At 42.1% G+C, this 19077-nt stretch overlaps 1 protein-coding gene across 2 annotated transcripts in view; it reads left to right on the top strand.

Moving 5' to 3' along the window:
• LOC149141431 (uncharacterized) overlaps positions 1-17890 on the top strand; it is a 135026-nt gene extending 117136 nt beyond the window's left edge. Inside the window, exons 3-6 of one of the 2 annotated variants that reach the window (XM_089448315.1) lie at positions 16597-16727; positions 16823-16970; positions 17174-17330; positions 17550-17890. In XM_089448315.1, the coding sequence (XP_089304441.1) occupies positions 16597-16727; positions 16823-16970; positions 17174-17330; positions 17550-17641 (528 nt within the window). In that variant the 3' untranslated portion in view covers positions 17642-17890. Of the gene's footprint in view, positions 1-16596; positions 16728-16822; positions 16971-17170; positions 17331-17549 lie in introns of both variants that reach the window. The other variant, XM_089448314.1, reaches the window with a different exon arrangement.
• The last annotated feature ends 1187 nt before the right edge of the window (positions 17891-19077 follow it).

Genomic DNA, 19077 nt, shown 5'->3' with positions numbered 1-19077 from the left:
GAAAATTGCTGGATTTTGCTCTTTAGCCCCTCATGCCCATATGACTAGGGGCTAAAGCCAAAACTTCCGCTAACATGCGCTGTACGTTCACAACAATGAAATTTGGAAAAATGCACGAGTTTGCACTTTAACAGAGATTGGTTGCATTTTCTAATGGAAGACTCCCTATCCAAAGAGAATGAGGGTTCAAAGCCAGCTTTCAAACAATGTTATCATAAAATCACATGGAAAGAGACCTATGATGATGTACTAGAAACCCTTACTCTATTTCTTCTATTCCACAGGGAATATAGAGAATGAAATACATTATTACAACATATGCGTTTCTTTTAACAAAGTGCATTAAATTTTACAGCTTCAACAATTCAAAAGAGAGTTTATGGAGTACAAATTCCTGTTTAATTAGCCATTGCACATTTAGAATTTGTAATTTGAATGATGTAAAGGATTAATAGGAAAAAAGATAGAAAACTTATCTGATTCCAATGAAGATGACTAGCGAAACCAAGCAGACCAAGCGATTTCCACCCAACCGTAAGTAGTTTGCTATAGAATTCCACCTTGTAGCCAGGCTATGATACCACTAGGTTGAAGTAGAAAATGAGTTCTGGGTTCAGCTTATAAGGAATTCAACCAGGGTAATTTTCACTGCCAAGTTTGCAAAGGATAGAGCAGCTCTAGGTGCCCACATTACTTGCCTCTCACAATGCAAGGAACACTTTCTTGCTTCTCATTCCCTCAGAAGTCTCTCTTTCTCGTGCTTTTCAATGAGGATGCAGAAAGGTCCAGTGGATGTCAAAAAGCTTCTTGCAGATTTTCTTGGTTTCCTAGCTCTTTCAACAAGTATGTCTGCTGATTTTCATGGCTGGTCTGATCGACATGATCATGGCACTGTGTTTTCTGCTTTTCTAGTCTCGAAAACTTTTCCTTTCTTCCTTTTCTGTCAGCCTCCTCCTTTCCTCTGAATTTTCCCATGCATCCCTCTCTAACAAGAAGTTCCTCCCACTACTTTTGTTCCAAGAATGTAGGGGAGACATCTCACTGAAGTATAGGAGCGATGGCTTAACTCTAAGAATTGGTTTTATCCACTACTCATAGCTTAAATAAGGTGAATTTGATAAGGTAGGATAGAAAGAAGGAACAATAAAGAAATCCCTTAGACACCATTGCATTTCCCACTTGTGGTGTGATAGCCCTTGTAGGCACTCATGTCTGCTAGTCTTGGTTATCATCATTTTATTAGCTGCAAAAGTCAAAATATGTATGATGTTTACGACACCTTGGTATATCTACCGTATGGTGATCAGCATAGCAGAAAAATAAAATACCCATGCATAGTTTAAAACAAATTTAATTACAATTTTTCCAAGGAGAAAAAATGGGATATTACAAGAAGCATAGGACAGCAGTCATCTAGGGGCTGGAAACTTTACAGAAAATACTTGATGGTATTCTCTCTAAAATAAGTATGAACCAAAAACTGTTAATAAGGGACAAGAAAAGATTGGATGTGAGTTTGAAGACAAAACGTCAAACAATGAAACCAGATTGACATCCTCGTTACGAAGAAAGTTTGCAAACAAGAACAAACCATATACTGACACCCAGATTTTCAATGTGAAGCAAATAGCAGGATCTTGGATACATGTGCAATCGAAAAGATGACTATATGACAAGATACTGTCAACAACTGAAAGCTAAAACACAATGACAAGGCTTTAAACTTTTAAAGATACAAGGAATCAAAACTAGTGTAACCGTATGTAGATAGATTACCAAAAATTGACTCCAGTAAGAATTTCTTATGTACGGATAGAATAACTATTCAACGCCAACTTAGAACGATCATATATATGGGTTTCATCTTATGCTTTGACTATGTAGCATCCCTATGAGGGAATGATATGTTATGAGTCAAAACATAATCACAACGAGTTATAGAAAAAACAAAAGAAAATAGAATCTAGTTGAATTGCATGTTAGAGCCAAAACCCTTTGGTTGGTTTTCTCTTAAGAATCTAATTCTTAGTGTCTTCGTCAAGAATGAGTTGCTACAACAAAATTGCCTTGCAGCATGTGCCTGCCAATTTTTACACAGACAAACATAGACATGGATACAGATGAGAGTGAGAGAGTGGTTTGTTTCACTGTTAAGTGATGCAATGTCTCATTACATAGTAGGAGAGAGAGGAGTGTTATATAACCTTTGCATTCCTAATTTTTTAGCGACTACATTAATTGATGATTAGTTGATTACATCACTTTATTATAGACACTATCTAAGACTTTATTATACATCTAATGTACATGTTAGTCCTAATAATGGTAATATTACTTGAAAATTACTTGTTTGTTAATAAAAATGTATCACTGGATAAGTAGGATGTTTACATCCCTCCCCAAGATAAGTTCCTCAATCAACAATTGGAGGTGAATTGTATCCAACAAAGTTGATGAAATACAGATTGTGTCTCCATCCTGCTGTCTGATTAGTACTCCATCAATTGGATGAGAGCCAATGTTGGCTGAATAGTTAGCCTTTCTACCAGTGACATAGAGCTTGGTTTGTTAATTTGAACTTACCTTGTCCACATTTGGAGTTAAACATATGAAAATTTTGTGTTTGCTTCTTTGAAGAAGTACCATTCTGTTTCACTGCTTCATCTTTACCCTCCTTAAGGGTCTTCCTCTCTTCCTGAAACTCAATAGATAAGGAATTATGAATCTGGTGCTTACCTTCTTGTTTCTTGAAGTTCTCTCTTGTAGGTTTGACTATGTGATATTCCCACTTAGCAATTTTGCTAAGGGAAATATCAATCTTGCCCAATTTTGTCTTATTTCATGTTTGCACTTAGGTGATGTGGGTTCAAAGGTCCCACATGAATTTTGGATTAAGTGGGGGCCCAAACATTAGGAAGGAAGGGAAATATTGTGGCTCTAGTGGAGCGTGGGGGCCACCCCATGGAGAATTACGAGTCACGACCCACATGTGGAAGACACTCCCATTGAAGCGAAGCTGGTGGGGAAAGTCGAGCTGGGCCCACATGGGCATCTTGGAGGTTCTTTGATAAATAGAGCAAGAGGCACTCATTTTTGCCATTCATTCATATATTTAGAAATTGTGTCTTTGACATAGCACGATTGGGCAGAAGCCAAGTCTACAGTGTTGTTTAGCACACGAATGTCTCCGAGCGGAGATCTCAACCCTTGCTTCAGTGGACTTCGAGTGCCAGCCCAAGGAGGGAGTCCCACCTATACCAGTTTGTACCAGCAGCAGGGAGTGCGAGTTTGTGGAGAGAATTGGCAGCAACAATATAGGGACTGCACAACGCTTGGAGGAGGCACACGTGGAAGTTGTGGAGTGAAGGGAGTTAGGGGCTGAAGATTGAGGTGGAGTCCAAGGAAGTGTTTTGGGGGTTTTTCCAGCATTTTGGTGAAGCAATAAACACAACATTTGTTATAGGTTACATCTTCTGCTTGTGGAGGAGGGCCAAGTATTTGGGGGTCAATTTTGGAGCATCAAAACTAGGACAAACCCTTTCTAGGTTTTTCTGGGTTTATTGAGGATGCCAAGTTTAATTTGGCAGATTTTTTTGGGCAGATATGAGGGGTCAAATCGCGGTTCCAACTCAGCCAGCAGCGAGAGGAGTTAGGGGAAAATTGGGCCGAAATTCCAAGGTCAACAGTTGGCCAATTCCTTTGTGGGTTTTTGTGGGTTATTGGTGGAGATCCCAGGATTAATTGCTCGGAATTTTCTAAGCACCCGAGGCTGCCCTAGCAATAGTTCTTTGCAGCTAGCAACATATTTTCTGGGTACTTTCAACACAAAGCCAGGAGAGAGAAACAATAAATTTGACGAGGGATTCCTTATTGTTCATTTGGGCTTAGCTAGCTTGCCTTGAGCAAGCCCAGGTCCACTCTTTCTAGGACCTCATTGTACTCTCTTCTTATTATAATAAAATGGCTCAACAACATAGATTCTGGTGAAATTTCATGGTCTAACTCATGTGTTTGATTTTCGTGATTTTATGTCTATGTTTGCTTTGTTCTTTATTGTAAAAATTCCCTAGGAATATTATAGTGGTATTAGAGCCATAATCTTAGCTCAACCTGTGGGAAACTCTTCGTTCTATGACAAGACCAGAATAAAAAGCTAAGAAATCATGGGACTCAAAGAAAGATTAGAATCAAACAACATGGTAGTAACCTTGAAGGAGGTGATTAGGATGCAACAAATGATGATTGATGTGGGGGAGAAGTTGATTCATTCCGCAATTGGGAAGCATGGCATGATTGCAATTGACGTGGAGTTATTGGAAGGAAATTGGAGGGCATACCAATCATTGGGTCATGGCATTCAATCATCCCTCTCTTTTTGGGAGTTTTGTGAACTAAGAGGCATGCACAAACCAATGGGGATTCAATGGAATTATGCTGGGATGATGAGGAGGATTAAGGAAGAAGATGAGATGAGAGAGAACATACCCATGGAGGAGGGAGTTCATCTAGATACGTTCCAGCCAGTTGAGCATGAGGCTAATGGCACACAGGAGGATCACGAGGATACAACTAGTGTGACGCAGGGGTCACCCTTGTTGGAGTTTCCTTTGGTAGCCCTAGTAGACAGATTGGAGGAGGCAGTTGAGCACACATCCATTGATGAGGCATCCCGGTCTATGACAGAGCTTCAGAACGACAACCACCTACAGTTGACTGATGAGCATGTCTTGCATGTTAGGTTGTCTATGGAGGAGCATTTGGAGGCTCATGTCGAGCCCATGATGGAGGAGTATGTGCAACCATCCTTTGGGCTAGACATTGATGAGGGGCAACATAGAGACCACACGTTGGGATTCCAACACAATTCTCTTCAGAGGCGCACTGACAAGATCTATAGCGTTAGCAACCCACCCCTACGCATTGGATTGAGAGAGAAAGAGCTACCTAGTCAGATCTCATGTGTTGACCTAGATAGCGGGATGAGATGATCAAATTTGCACAAGGTGAACCATCCGCATGTCAGAGTTGTTCTATGTGCGGGAGTTCGTGCATTTGATCCCTCTCTTAGGGTTGGATGGCGAGAGATTCTGAGTTGGTACCCTGTGGAGTGGGCTATGGAGATGGTGGTGGAATCGAGTGTAGCTCAGCAGGAGCTTCCAGACACTGGGGATACCAGATGCGCAGACTAGCATTGGGTTCCGGGTGGGACTACCTATCATTTCCCAGGTATGCTAGTTGACTACAACCTGGATGGTACAGTTGACCTAGTAATTGAGCATTCACATTTGCTAGGGGAGTCTTGGTCAACACCAATGGCCAACCCGTTTATGGACAGACTCCTTTGGTTGTCTTGGTATGACGTCTGTACGCGGGATCACGAGGTGATTAACATACTCTGGCAGGAGTTTGTCAGAAGAGGTGGCATTGGCAGGCCACCAGATGGTGCCTTGTATGGAGTTGGGGACTCTTCACTTTTTTGTGGGGCACAAAGGATGAAGAGGAGCATCGCAGTGGTAGCATCATTGCTGACACCTAGGGAGATTCACTTCGCGGATCCCTTAAGGGGGATTTGTAGTGAAGATTCATTCATCGATTGGTATAGTGATGCGATGGTGGAGGTGATGATACCAATCAGGTGTTGGTCGACACACCGAGACATAGCGCTAGGCCATCACATCTAGGGATGTGTGGGAGCATCTAGTATTGAGTAGTGGACTATAGGTGGACATGGAGATGCATGGTGGTGTATTGTAGTGTGTTGGATCGCGTTGTGGAGTAGGAGTGCCTTACATCACATTGAGTACACACGGGGAGTGACTAGTGCCTTGACGCAGACAAGACGTAGGACGGTACATGATGGTATAGCCTTAGCGGGGGGTATCCAGTGGTGTATAGGGACAAATTACAGCTTACAGTGGCATGTCGAGGAGTACAACAATACTTGGTGGTATGAGGTGACACATGATGCAGCGCAACGAACTCTTGGAGCATTGCCTCCAAAGAGACTTATGGAATGGGGTGTTGAAATTTCAAAGTATTACCCGTTAGAAATTTTATCTGTATTCTCTGGTTTATTTCTCCTACTTGTTAATTATGAACAAGTTATTTAAACATATAAATACTGAAATAAACACAATACAGTCTCAACCATCTACAGATCAACAACTGAAAGAAATAGCAAACACACAAGTGACACCGTTATTTTTGGACAACTCGTCCCCGGAAAAACCCAACTTGGGAAAACCGGTGTAGCAATTCTGAGGGTTATTTTATTATGCAGTCTATCCTTGAGTACAACTGGGTGCCAAACTGACTCACCCAACAGAGAAAATAATCCGGCAGTAATACCTCTCTATTCAGAAACAAATATTCAGAAAATCTTTCCCACGAAACCCTCTCCAGCAACCTATGAAGCTCAACGTCAGCCCGAAACCCTCTGTGTCAGCCTTTTGAGGCACTACGCAACCTCTACGACCCTTTGCGTCACTCCTGCAGCCTCTGCGTGGATGACGTAGGCCCTTTTGGCCTCTGCGCTATCTCTACTTGGCTCTGCGTGTTTCCTCTAGCTTAGCGTCTGCCTCTCTCTGCTTTTGCGCTGGTCTCTCGACACTATCTCTGCCTCTCTGTCTCGTACACTGATTCGACTTTTCTTAGCAAACCCCGCTCTAGAAAATCGAATGACTGCACTCTGGTGTATTCTCCCGCTAACCCTCAAGCCTCCTCTTATACCTTTCCAGTTGGTCCCTCAACGACCGAGATTACATCTCTCATCAATGACTAAGATTAGATTTGGCTTGATCCATGTCATTTAGAACCTTCTAACCCAGTTTTATATTAATACCCATTAATATTTTATTTTTCTTAAGTTTAGACTTAGGAACTCCATTAAAAATATTAATTATTTTAATATCTCCTTAACCGGGTAGAATCTGCCCAAACCATTTCTGGGTCTTGGAGATCTCATGCGCTTTAGCCTCTCCACCAATTTTCATGGCTATAGCACATCCGATGCTACCCCAAATCAACACTTCCTCTTAGCGAGGACTGTACTCTAGTAATACTCCACACTGAGCATCACTTTGATTATATGACACCAGTACCTGTGCTGATGCTAGGCCTCCCCGCCCAACATCCTCTGCACTACTGCATCCTGTACTGCTGCCCATGGCTTTGCCACTGCCACTGCTGCGTCCGTGCTGCTACTGGTCCTTTCTCCCAACACTGCATTTGCACTGCAACACCCTCTCATCATGCTGCATCGTGCAACTGCTCACTGCTACTGCACTGCAACTCAGTTACTAAGAAGTAAGTAACTGAGCCACCCAACTACTGACATCCCTGTTAGGCTAGAAACACTCCCAATGCTGAAGCTCTCTTTGTCGCTATCTCGTGCTCCATCTACTGCCTTGCGCAGCTACAACAATTCCCTGCCTCTCTCACTGTTGCAAACCTCTTTGTGCCATCCTTCACTGTTGCAACCTCCTCTGTGCCTCTCGCACTGCTGCAGTCTGCTAGCTCTGCGCTGCCCGGGACTACTGCACTGTAGCACTCTCTGTCGCTTCATCCGCATCCGTTTCTATCGACATTCGCCAGACCTGCTACTTCTCACTTCGAGGCTCCCGTAGCAAGGTATAATCCAAGAGTTTGGGTATCTCAAGGATCTTGCCCCTAATTGCCTGTAGTCTCCTTGACTATAACTCGATGTCTCCCCACCTCTTCTCTAGAGGTACATGAGCACTCATGGCACAATCATCATCCTCCTCTACCTCCTTTTTCGCCTTCGCTGGTGCTGCCTTGGAGTCAGATGCCTCTCCCTTAGTCTTCTTCATGGGACACTGGTTCGCATAATGCCCCAGTTCCCCACAGTTGAAGCACTTAACCTTGGAGAGGTCCTTTTTCTTCCTCTTCTCCTGCTTCCTTGTAGATGCCAGGGCTGCATCCTCTTCCTCTTCCTTCTTGATCCAGACTCCTTTGCTGCTACTTCTCGTCTTGGACAACTGTCTGGTCTCTTCTTGGCGAAGGGTTGCCCACAATTCTTCCCAATGTGGAAGATTCGCCCTGCCCAGAATGCTCTGGACAAATGCCTCTCACTCCTCGGAGATTGCGTTTAGGGCGGTCCTCACCATCAACTCCTGATTCGGCATGGCCCCTATGGAAGTCAGTTGGTCTTGGATCTCCTTCAATCTACCGAGGAAGTGATCTATCTGTTCCCCCTTTTGCATCTGGTATGACTGCAATTGATTCTCAATTTCTCATTTAACATCTTCCTCTGCACGGAAGTATGCCGGTAGTAGGTACAACGTCTTCAAGGTGTCCCACATTTCCTTTTCCATCTCCTTCTCGGCAATATGTTGGATCACATGATCCTTGACACCAAGGATGATGCATTTCGCTTGGGCCATTGCCTCCTCGTACTTCTCATTATCGGACGGGTCAACTAGGATAGACACTATTCTCAAGGTGAAGGCCTTGATGCAATGTCTATCTAGAATGGACAAGATCCTGGCCTTCTAGACCACAAAGTTGGACGCCCCGTCCAACCTGTCCTTATCTCTCAATCCATTCATGGCCATCTCTTTGCTCTTCCTTTTGATTCTTTCAAGTCTTTACTTCCCTCTGGAAGTTCTCTCTTCGACTCCCTTTGAGTCACTACTTCCCGTCTGGAAGTTCTCTGCTAGACTCCCTCTGAGTCTCGATTTCCCTCTTGGAAATCCGTCTGCCAACCATCGAGTTGCACCTCTCCGATCTCCTATGCACTTGCAACATTGATCCAGATTCCTTGGCTAGAAATCCGCCTCGGTAGTGACTCCCTCTACCTTGGTTTTGTACTGTTCTATTTCGTCCGCAACAACACCCCACTAGCTTCACTCCCCATAATCTACCCATAGCTTCCTATGCCCCAGCAGCTGAAGGACTGAGCTTCTAGGCCCTGTGCAATCCTGGCACTGGCTGAAATGCTCCCCTAGCCAATTGCGTCAACCCTCCTGGCCTTTGCGTGGCTCTTCGTGAGCCTTTTTTGTCCTCCTCAGCCTATGAGCTGGCATCTCTCTGGCCCGAACTAATGACATAGTCCCTCTGTGTCAACCCTTCTTATGCCGCTGTCTGCAAGGAACAACTTCTGTCACTTGGGACAACTGTTTCTGCTGCAAATGCTCTGCTTCAGCTGGTGCCTTTAGCTCTTCTGTGATCTGCAACCACGCTCTGATACCATGTTGAAATTTCTAAGTATTACTCGTTACAAATTTTCTCTGTATTCTTTGGTTTATTTCTCATACTTGTTAATCACGAACAAGTTATTTAAACATATAAATACCGAAATAAACACAATATAGTGTCAACCATCTATAGATCAACAACTGAAAGAAATAGCAAACACACAAGTGACACTATTATTTATGGACAACTCGTCCTCGGAAAAACCCAACTTGGGAAAACCGGTGCAACAATTCTGAGGGTTATTTTATTATGCAGTCTATCCTTGAGTACAACTGGGTGCCAAACTAGCTCACCCAACAAAGAAAATAATCCGACAGTAATACCTCTCTATTCGGAAGCAGATATTCAGAAAATCTACCCCAGCAAACCCTCTTTGGCAAACTCTGAAGCTCAGCGTCAGCCCACCTAGCCTCAGCGTCAGCCCGAAACCCTCTACATCAGCCTTCTGAGGCACTGCGTAGCCTCTACGGCCCTTTGCGTCACTCTTGCAGCCTCTGCGTGGATGACGCAGGCCCTTCTGGCCTCTGCGCTGTCTTTGCTGGGCTCTGCGTGTTCCCTTTGGCTCAACGTCTGCCTCTCTCTGCTTTTGCACTGGTCTCTCGGCACTATCTCTGCCTCTCTGTCTCGTACTCACTGCCCCTCGCTGCAACTGATCACTAATTCGACTTTTCTTAGCAAACCCCGCTCTAGAAAATCGAATGACTGATCACTCTGGTGTATTCTCCAACTGACCCTCAAGCCTCCTCTTATACTTTTCCTGTTGGTCCTTCAACGGTCGAGATTACATCTCTAATCAACGGCTAAGATTAGATTTGGCTTGATCCATGTCATTTAGAACCTTCTAACCCAGTTTTATATTAATACCCATTAATATTTTATTTTTCCTAAGTTTAGACTTAGGAACTCCATTAAAAATATTAATTATTTTAATATCTCCTTAACCGGGTAGAATCTGCCCAAACCATTTCTGGGTCTTGGAGATCTCATGTGCTTTAGCCTCTTCACCAATTTTCATGGCTAGAGCACATCTGATTCTACCCGAAATCAACACGGGGCATTGGGTGTACCATTGGATGCAGCTCACCTAGGATCGATGAGGACATTGTTGAGCAACTGGGGACACTATGTTTAGCGAAGACAGGGATTCGAGGGAGTTATCAACAGATCCGAGGTGGAGAGAGTGTCGTCTGTAGGATCACTCTTGAGCATTTCGGTAGACTTTGATCATACCCTTTGGGACATACCCTCCCATCATCCTCCAGTGTTGCTTACAGTGACAGAGTGTTTGATTGTTCCCCTTGACACTCTCTATTTAGGCAACAGGGGCATGGGAGGCTCACCTTAGACAATTGGATGAGATACCGTGTGTCACGAGCTGGGAGGAGACTCTCCAGTTGAGATCCTTGGTAGGTGCGCGATTTGTCGGATACATGCTTAGGGATGGTGTGGTTGATCGCTGAGGTAGCATATGTGCCACTCTTGAGTTCCCACTTGAGGGACGGTGGATGGTAGACTTCATCTTCGGGAGGGTACCTTGACTTCGTGCACTGCCTAGGTGTATTGTCAGGAGTTGGGATAATAGATTTCACTGCGTGGTTTGGCAAGATCAGGGCAGGTTCGCATGCGTGGCACATACTCCTGATACTTGGGGTCCACCTAAAGGATACATACAGGGGTCAAAGATGAGGGCCAAATCGGTCCTAGCAGATAACAATTCTACACAATGACATACTGTGAGGAGAGGGAGTTATGAGCTCCCCGTATGTTTGGGGGATCCAGGGACTCAGTTGGCGGGTGGATCACTCCCCTTTGTGATGAGCAGGATCATGGTAGAGGGTTATTTAGTTCACTTTGGGTTTGACACATGGGGTATCACTGAGACCTCCATGGCATGGCAAGGCAAACTTATCTTGTTATGGCATAGGGTCGAGATTGGAAGTGGAGGGGGTAGATAATGGCATCATCGGGATGTCCGGGCAGGGTGAGCTTGGCTCTCACAGATCTTTCGCCACTAGGCCTCATGAGAGGAGGATACGGTCTGCACATGGTGGGGAGTATGTCATAATCAAAGTAGCACAACTTTAGCATGGTGGCACCACTCTGAGATTAGTAGGGGACTTGATCATCACTGCTCTTCACAACTCGATAACCTTTAGGGATGAGCTGGCTACTATAGGGGAGATCATGCAGATCTTCTATTGTGCTTTAGCGAGTCACCGATGGCGTGGGTACTTCATTAGCATGGAAGGTGGGCCAGCAGGATGATATTAAGAGAGGCCTACGTGAGCAAGACGCTATCTCTGCAAGGATTGGGTGGTATCTTCGAGAGTATACTCTTGGAGTGCATGGGATGGCCTACATGGTAGGACAACTTCACGAGTAGTTAGGCGTAGTGCCACATTATCATGATCCCTTACTCATTGATGGTATAACCGTATACAAGAGACTTCTGGTACTTACACCAGGTAGGATAGTGAGTGGTGCAAGGGGAGCTTCAAGTGGGACAGGATGGTTTGGGATCCTGGTATTGAGGGATTCTTTCATGTCAGGACGGTGCAGAGGTCAGGGACGAATCAATGGCGCCTCTGGGACCCTGGCACTTTTTGTAGTGACAATGGTGAGCAACAACTTGAAAGAGCGTTGCTAGGCAGTTACTTGAGGACAAACAACGGTTTGGTGCGGAGGACTATGATATTCCCACTTAGCAATATTGCTAAGGGAAATATCAACCTTGCCCAATTTTGTCTTATTTCATGTTTGCACTTAGGAGATGTGGGTTCAGAGGTCCCACATGATTTTTGGGATTAAGTGGGGGCCCAAACATTAGGAAGGAAGGGAAATATTGCGGCTCTAATGGAGCGTGGGGGCCACCCCATGGAGAATTACGGCCCACATGTGGAAGACTCTCATTGAAGCGAAGTTGGTGGGGAAAGTAGAGCTGGGCCCATGGCCATCTTGGAGGCTCTTTGATAAATAGAGCAAGAGGCACTCATTTTGGTCATTCATTCATCTATTCAGAAATTGTGTCTTTGACATAGCACGCTTGAGTAGAAGCCAAGTCTGCAGAGCTGTTTAGCACACAAGTGTATCTGAGTGGAGATCTCAACCCTTGCTTCGGTGGACTTCGAGTGCGAACCTAAGGAGGGAGTCCTACCTATACCAGTTTGTACCAGCTGCAGGGAGTGCGAGTTTGTGGAGATAATTGGCAGCAACAATACAGAGATTGCGCAGCTCTTGGAGGAGGCACACTTGGAAGTTGTGGAGTGAAGGGAGTTAGGTTTTGAAGATTGAGGTGTAGTTTAGGGAAGTGTTTTGGGGGTTTTTCCAGCATTTTGGTGGAGCAGTAAACACAACATTTGCTACAGGTTACATCTTTTGCTTGTGGAGGAGGGCCAAACATTTGGGGGTCAATTTTGGAGCTTCAAAACTAGGACGAACCCTTTCTGGGTTTTTCTGGGTTTATTGAGGAGAGGCCAAGGTTAATTTTGCAGAATTTTCTGTGCAGATTTGAGGGGCCAAACCGGCGTCCCAACTCAACCAGCAGCTAGAGAGCTAGGGGAAAATTGGGCCGAAATTCCAAGGTCAACATTTGGCCAATTCTTTCATGGGTTTTTGTGGGTTATTGGTGGAGATCCCGGGGTTAATTTCCCGGAATTTTCTGAGCACCCGAGGAGGCCCTAGCAGCAGTTCTTTGCGGCCAACAACATGTTTTCTCGGTAGTTTCAGCGCAAAGCCAGGACAGAGAAGCAACAGATTTGATGAGGGATTTCTTATTGTTCATTTGGGGCCCAGGTGCACTCTTTCCAACACCTCATTGTACCCTCTTCTTATTATAATAAAATAGCTCAGCAGCACATATTTTGGTGAAATTTCATGGTCTGACTCGTGTTTGATTTTCGTGATTTTATGTCTATGTTTGCTTTGTTAATTACTGTAACATTCCCTAGGAATATTGCAGATTTCTCTTCACCATCTGCTAGTTGAAACAAACACTCTTCTTCCACAGCGATAGCAATTGTCTTTTTTCTCTTTTTGTCAACAATAAAACATTTATTATTATTGAAAGTATATGTGTGGGCTGTGCTTCATAATTTAACTAATGGAAAGTGATTTTTTTTTGCAAACCAGGGATATAGTAGACATCCCTAAATCACACCTCTAATCTCTCATATGAAGTTACACACTTCCCTTGCCTTCAACTCTATATTCTTCCTCACCACTCGAGACAACTTAATCATAGTCGGATCTTTCCCCGACAAAATGAAAATAGCAATCTTTTTGATTAGTAAAATGCTGTGATGTACTTGAATTAATGTACTGATCTGTTTTCTTCCTAAGGGCTCCTTTATTGCTTATAACAAACGCAGATTATTCTTCCTCTTTACATTCAACGACATTGTCTTGTTTCTTCTCACACTTATCTTCCAAAGAAGGCCCTTTGTTGTGTTTTTTGTCTCAACCATTTCCTGAAAAATTTGGACTTGTGCTCTAGCTTGCCACAATAAAAACTTTATTCCTTTTGCATGTTTTTGAGTATCTGAATCAGCACTCTTGCTGCCATCTTCATGATTGTCTTTGCCATTGAATTGTGCTTTCAAGGTTATTTTTGACATTCAATTTACAATACTGCTACTGAACTGTTACCGCGATCCACAACTTTTAAAACTTCTATTTCAATGGCCCAATTCTTACTCAATCCATTGGAAGTGTTGTTACCTTCTGCTACATGTCCACCTTGACAGTGTTTGACTAGTACAGGCTATTGCTCAGAACATTACGGGCTGCAAACCTTAAATCTTGATCCCCTTCTCTAGCAGCACATATTTTCCTTCATACCCTCCAATTCTCACAAATGGCAATGCTTCTCCACCAATTCGCCCTGTCAACCTCTCCAGACTGGTTGCAGACCTTCACAAAAAACTCAACCTTTTCCACAGTTCTGACTCTCTCCAGAATTTTCAAATTTTTTTTCTTCTAAAATGTAGCCTACAAATATTAATTAGTCCTACCCAATATTCAATTCAAGTTGGCCTCATAGCTTATCTTATTTTCTGGTTGACTTGCTCTCTTTTAATATTTGTCTAACATCTTCTCATGTGTTTATATAATCCCTGAGTCTGTCTTTGATGCATTAGTCCCTAAGCCCTTCACCTGCTTCCTCAGCTGCCTCTCACCATGGTTCTGATACCATGTCAGGTTTTACTCCTACAAGTGTAGACAGGAATTCCCATGAGAATAAAAGAGAATGGATTGATTCATTATTGACTGATGCTTCTACTTTAGGACACAGAGTAATTACGTAAGTCTCTAATATGCAATTTTTTAATGACTACATGAACTCATGATTGCATCACTTTTATAGAGACACTAACTAAGACTTTATTATATGTGTAATGTATGCTTTAGTTCCAACTATAACCATTATATCTTACAGTACCTAGGATTCTTCTGTACAAAAGTCAATGCTTGTGTTCGATTAGAAGTTGTGTAAAGTAATGGAAGTTGCTATTGTGCAAATATTCCCTGTGAGAACATGTGCTTTCATGTACTCTAATGGAGGGTGTCTTCATTGTGGAAGTAATTAGTGGAGCCCACTGGTTTCTAGAGCATTTGGAAATGATTGGTTACTATTCTGTTGGAGGCACTTCTATGATCATAAATATTTCTAATGTTTGAGCATTTCATTCTTTGTGCATTGACTTTGTCTTTTCTTGGTGGGCAATCTTGTTGTAAATGCATATAGCGATTGTAGAAATCCATGTGCACCAACAATTAAAGAGAGCATATGACTGAGTTGCATTAATTTTTTCGAATTACATTATATGAGAGTAAAGGCAAGGTGACTCTTCGTATTCCAGTATGACTCTTCATCTTCCACTTAACTAAAGCCTAGTAAAAAATGACTTACACTAATCTAACTCATGCTATAACAATTATGTACGATGTACTAACATGTACTTTATTAACATAGGTGACTAAAATACATCATAGAGGTTGGCGATTGCACATACATCATACTCCTTTAAAGTTTAATGGTTATATGTTAGAAATTATACCAAACTTCTTTCTAATATATACAAACTTCTCTGGACTGAGGCTCAGGAAATATATCTGCAGTCTACTCCCAAGTAATACAGTATTGCAACTTTATTTGCTTGTTATCCACCAATTGTCAGATGAAGTGGTAATGCAGGTCCTCATGCTTTTGGTATATTCACGAATCACATGATTTTTTGCCAATTTTAGTATGCCCTGATCGTCACAGCAGAGTGTTGTAGAATCCATTGTTGCAAATCTCATTACGGGGAATATATCATGAAGGGTCCATACAGAAACTTATTGGAAATATTGGCATAGCATAAACTTGGAAAACGTAGAGAAACTAACAAACATCAGCAACCTGAAAAACTTGGAGAAAAAATGGGAGATTTGCAACACTGAAATCAGCTTGTGTGACTTGCAAATCAAGTATCCTTCTGGACCAAATTATTTCTTGAGCTGCACTAATTGCTACCCTGTACTCTAGTGGAGGAAAGTGACACTGCATGCTGATTCTTATGCAGCCATGAAACTGCACTGGTACAAATGCTGAAAATATATCCTATGTTGTATTTCTTATCAACAACTGATCCTATCCAGTCTGAACCTGTATATACTGGAGTCAGGAATCCTTACTTCTACCATACATGATGCTACACTCTAAGGTACTCTTCACATACCGTACAATACAATTAGCTGCAATCTAAAGATTAACCTCATAAATCTAGATATACAGTTGTCTGCAAAGCTTAATATCTGGCATGGTGTCTGTGAGGTAGATCCAGCTTCCCACTAGTTGTCTATACACCGGCTGATTTGCCAATTTTGAGTCAGATGTGGCAGATAATTTCAGAGGAACCTACAGAGGATTAGTTGCTAATTTACAAGTTTTTTGCATGCTTTGTAATTAGCATGAGTTTTTCAAAATTCTACACCTAGCCAATAGTGGAGGCCAAAATCAATAATGTCAACCACTAAACACAAGTCACAGTTTACCTTTTGAATTGTGCTGACCTCACTCCTTGTGATGCTTATGTCATCTATGTAAACCACTATGATCACGACATCATCATGGATGCTTCTGACGTAAAGAATTGGGTCAGAAGGGGCTTCCTCTGAATCCAGATTACGTAAGGTATTTGTCTATTCAAATATCCAGGTAACTGAATTGTTTAGCTGATATGGGGAGCAAAATCTTGTGATTTGCATATGTCATAGTTGTGTTTTCTATTTTTACTTGTTATTTTGATTTGAGAACTTGCAGTTTTCAGGTTGAAGCGTGAATGGCCATACCTATCAGCACAATACGTATTTTTTATTATGTTAATATGCAATTTTCAGGAACCAACGCCTGCATCAAAACCTGAACCAAAGCCTGAGAAAAAGAAAGTGAGTGAAAGCATTGTAAAGACTACAAATGTTCAGGGTGAAAAGCTTCCAGATCCAGTAGCAGAGAAACTGCGTCAGCAAAGGTGTGTTTTTCAGTGATTTGTTCTATAATATCTGTATATCTTTCAGTTGAAGTGTCACTTATGACACATTGAATGAGTGTTGTCTGTGGCAATAGGCTTGTAGAGGAAGCAGACTACCAGTCAACGACGGAATTGTTTGGTAAGAGCGACAGTGACAAGTCACTGGACAGCTTCATCCCTAAATCAGAGGAGGATTTTATGGAGTATGCTGAACTTGTTGCACATAAACTGAGACCATTTGAGGTATGTCATGTTCTTTTTTTGTGTCTTTTACGTTGCAATTTAATGAGTCATCATAGAGCTATTGTTTATTGCAACGGATTCATGAGAGACAGTAGCTTTCATATTTCTGGATAGAAAGGTTGTGTTTTTAGATTACAGAGTCCACATTTTCTGTTTGTTTCTCAACAGTTATTTTTTCTAAATTTTGTAACTCCTTTCAGAAGAGCTTTCATTACGTCACTCTGTTGAAAGCTGTGATGCGGCATGCCATGACGTCGCTGAAAGCTGCAGATGCTAAAGATGTAGCATCATCAGTGACAGTCATTGCCAATGAAAAAATTAAAGCTGAAAAAGAAGCTAATGCTGGAAAAAAGAAGTCCGGTAAGTTCTACATTGGAGATGCTTTAGTTCCGCCAATAAAGGGAAGTTACTGCCTACTGTTATATTTACATGGCATAGCAAAATGCAAATGCGAATTTTCTTTTATTCTTTACGCTAATATAGCCAAATGTCACGTCTAGATCAATCTTCTCGTTGAAGTTGCCGTTGTTGTCATGTTGATCAGTCACATTGCACTGATAGACAAGTTGGTATTCACAGGAACCAAAAAGAAACAGCTCCATGTTGACAGGCCAGATGATGATGCTTTGGTTGGAACCTATGCTGACATAGATGACTATGACTTCATGTGAATTATGCCATATATTGCCGTTGACATTATATCTGGTTAATTGATGATCCTAGACCTTAATTTGTAAGATGGGCCTGCAGCTTCATGTTGAGTGCTTTTACATGAATTGCCTTCCGCAGTGTTTCTTGCTTCAGTGTTCTTGTCAATTGAGTATCAAAAGGGGATATTCATATGCGCTTAATTATTTGCTATAATCTACTACCATTGGACATTGAATTTGATCAAATATAATTGTAGCAGTTTGCATTCAGTCTTTAGTTTATCAATCTCCTCTTTGTCGGACAGGGCTGCAAGCAATTTTAAATGGTGTGGGAATCACAACTTGAGGGTGGGGCTGCCTGAAATTGTAAAATGCTCTGGTGATTGAAAATCAAGGGCAGGGTGGCTAGCCATTGTAATTGATGTCATTAATGTGTGTGTGTCAATATGCTGAGTGATTGTTCTTTCTAGCAGTTTTGTTAAACATTTGCAGCTGTAGCCATCACATGATTTGATAAAGGCAGGGCTGCTAGAGCTGTAAATGTCCTAGTTATATTTTTCATGTAGCCATAAATAGCCCGGATTGGCCAAATGTGTGCAACTATAGCTGTAGTATGATTCGAGATCAGGATTTGTTGTGGTTTATGACAAACAATGAATAGTTTGATGTCATATCAGTTATAGACATGTTTAGTGGAGATCCTAAAGTTGGTAAATTGATCTTGACATTTATTTCTCACAACAAAGTATTGTTCAATCATAGACATGTCTGCTCAAGATCGTGCCATCCCAGAACTTGTCCAATCAGTGATCAAACTCATTGGATTATTCAATTAATCTAAAGCATCGCTTCTGCTGTTCACACTGGCAACAATGATTTCCTATTTAAGTTGTCCTAGGGTTAGCTAGTGTCGGTATGAAGGTTGGTCATCGTTTTGGTATCTGACAATACTCATTTGTTATTTTATCATTAGCTGTGAGGCTATATACCATGTAAATTTCCATTCAATTAAATTAAATTTAAGTTGGATTCCTTGTATTTTTTGTTTCATAGAAAAGATATTTTCTAACTTTAGCTGAGATGTTAATTGCAAATAATGGCATTTTGTGCCATACACAGAGTGGTTATGCAAATCTTGTAAGCTAGAGTTGCTGTCTTCTTTTAAAGGCACATGATTTATCAATTTCAAACCTTTAATATGTATGAACCATAACTGTGTGCATCACCTGGCTCATCTAAGGTACTTGAATATATGCAATGAAAAAACAACTTTGCCTGTTGAGACCTCATGATTCTGTATTGCCAAGGCTGATTATTTTTAACTCATTAATGTGATAAACCGAGGGTCGTTGCAAGCAGTGGGTCTGTATAATGTGATAAACCAAAGGCCACTGCAAGCGATGGGTCTGTATACATTAATTGCGTTATTTTGTAAGCTGTTTGGAAGAGAATAAACA

This window comes from Pinus tabuliformis, chromosome X (genome assembly GCF_031772625.1).
Source record: "Pinus tabuliformis cultivar Carrire ecotype Pingquan chromosome X, CPIR1, whole genome shotgun sequence".
NCBI lineage: Eukaryota > Viridiplantae > Streptophyta > Pinopsida > Pinales > Pinaceae > Pinus > Pinus tabuliformis.
Note: the sequence above shows the minus strand (reverse complement) of the source record. Positions and strands in the feature narration are given on the sequence as shown.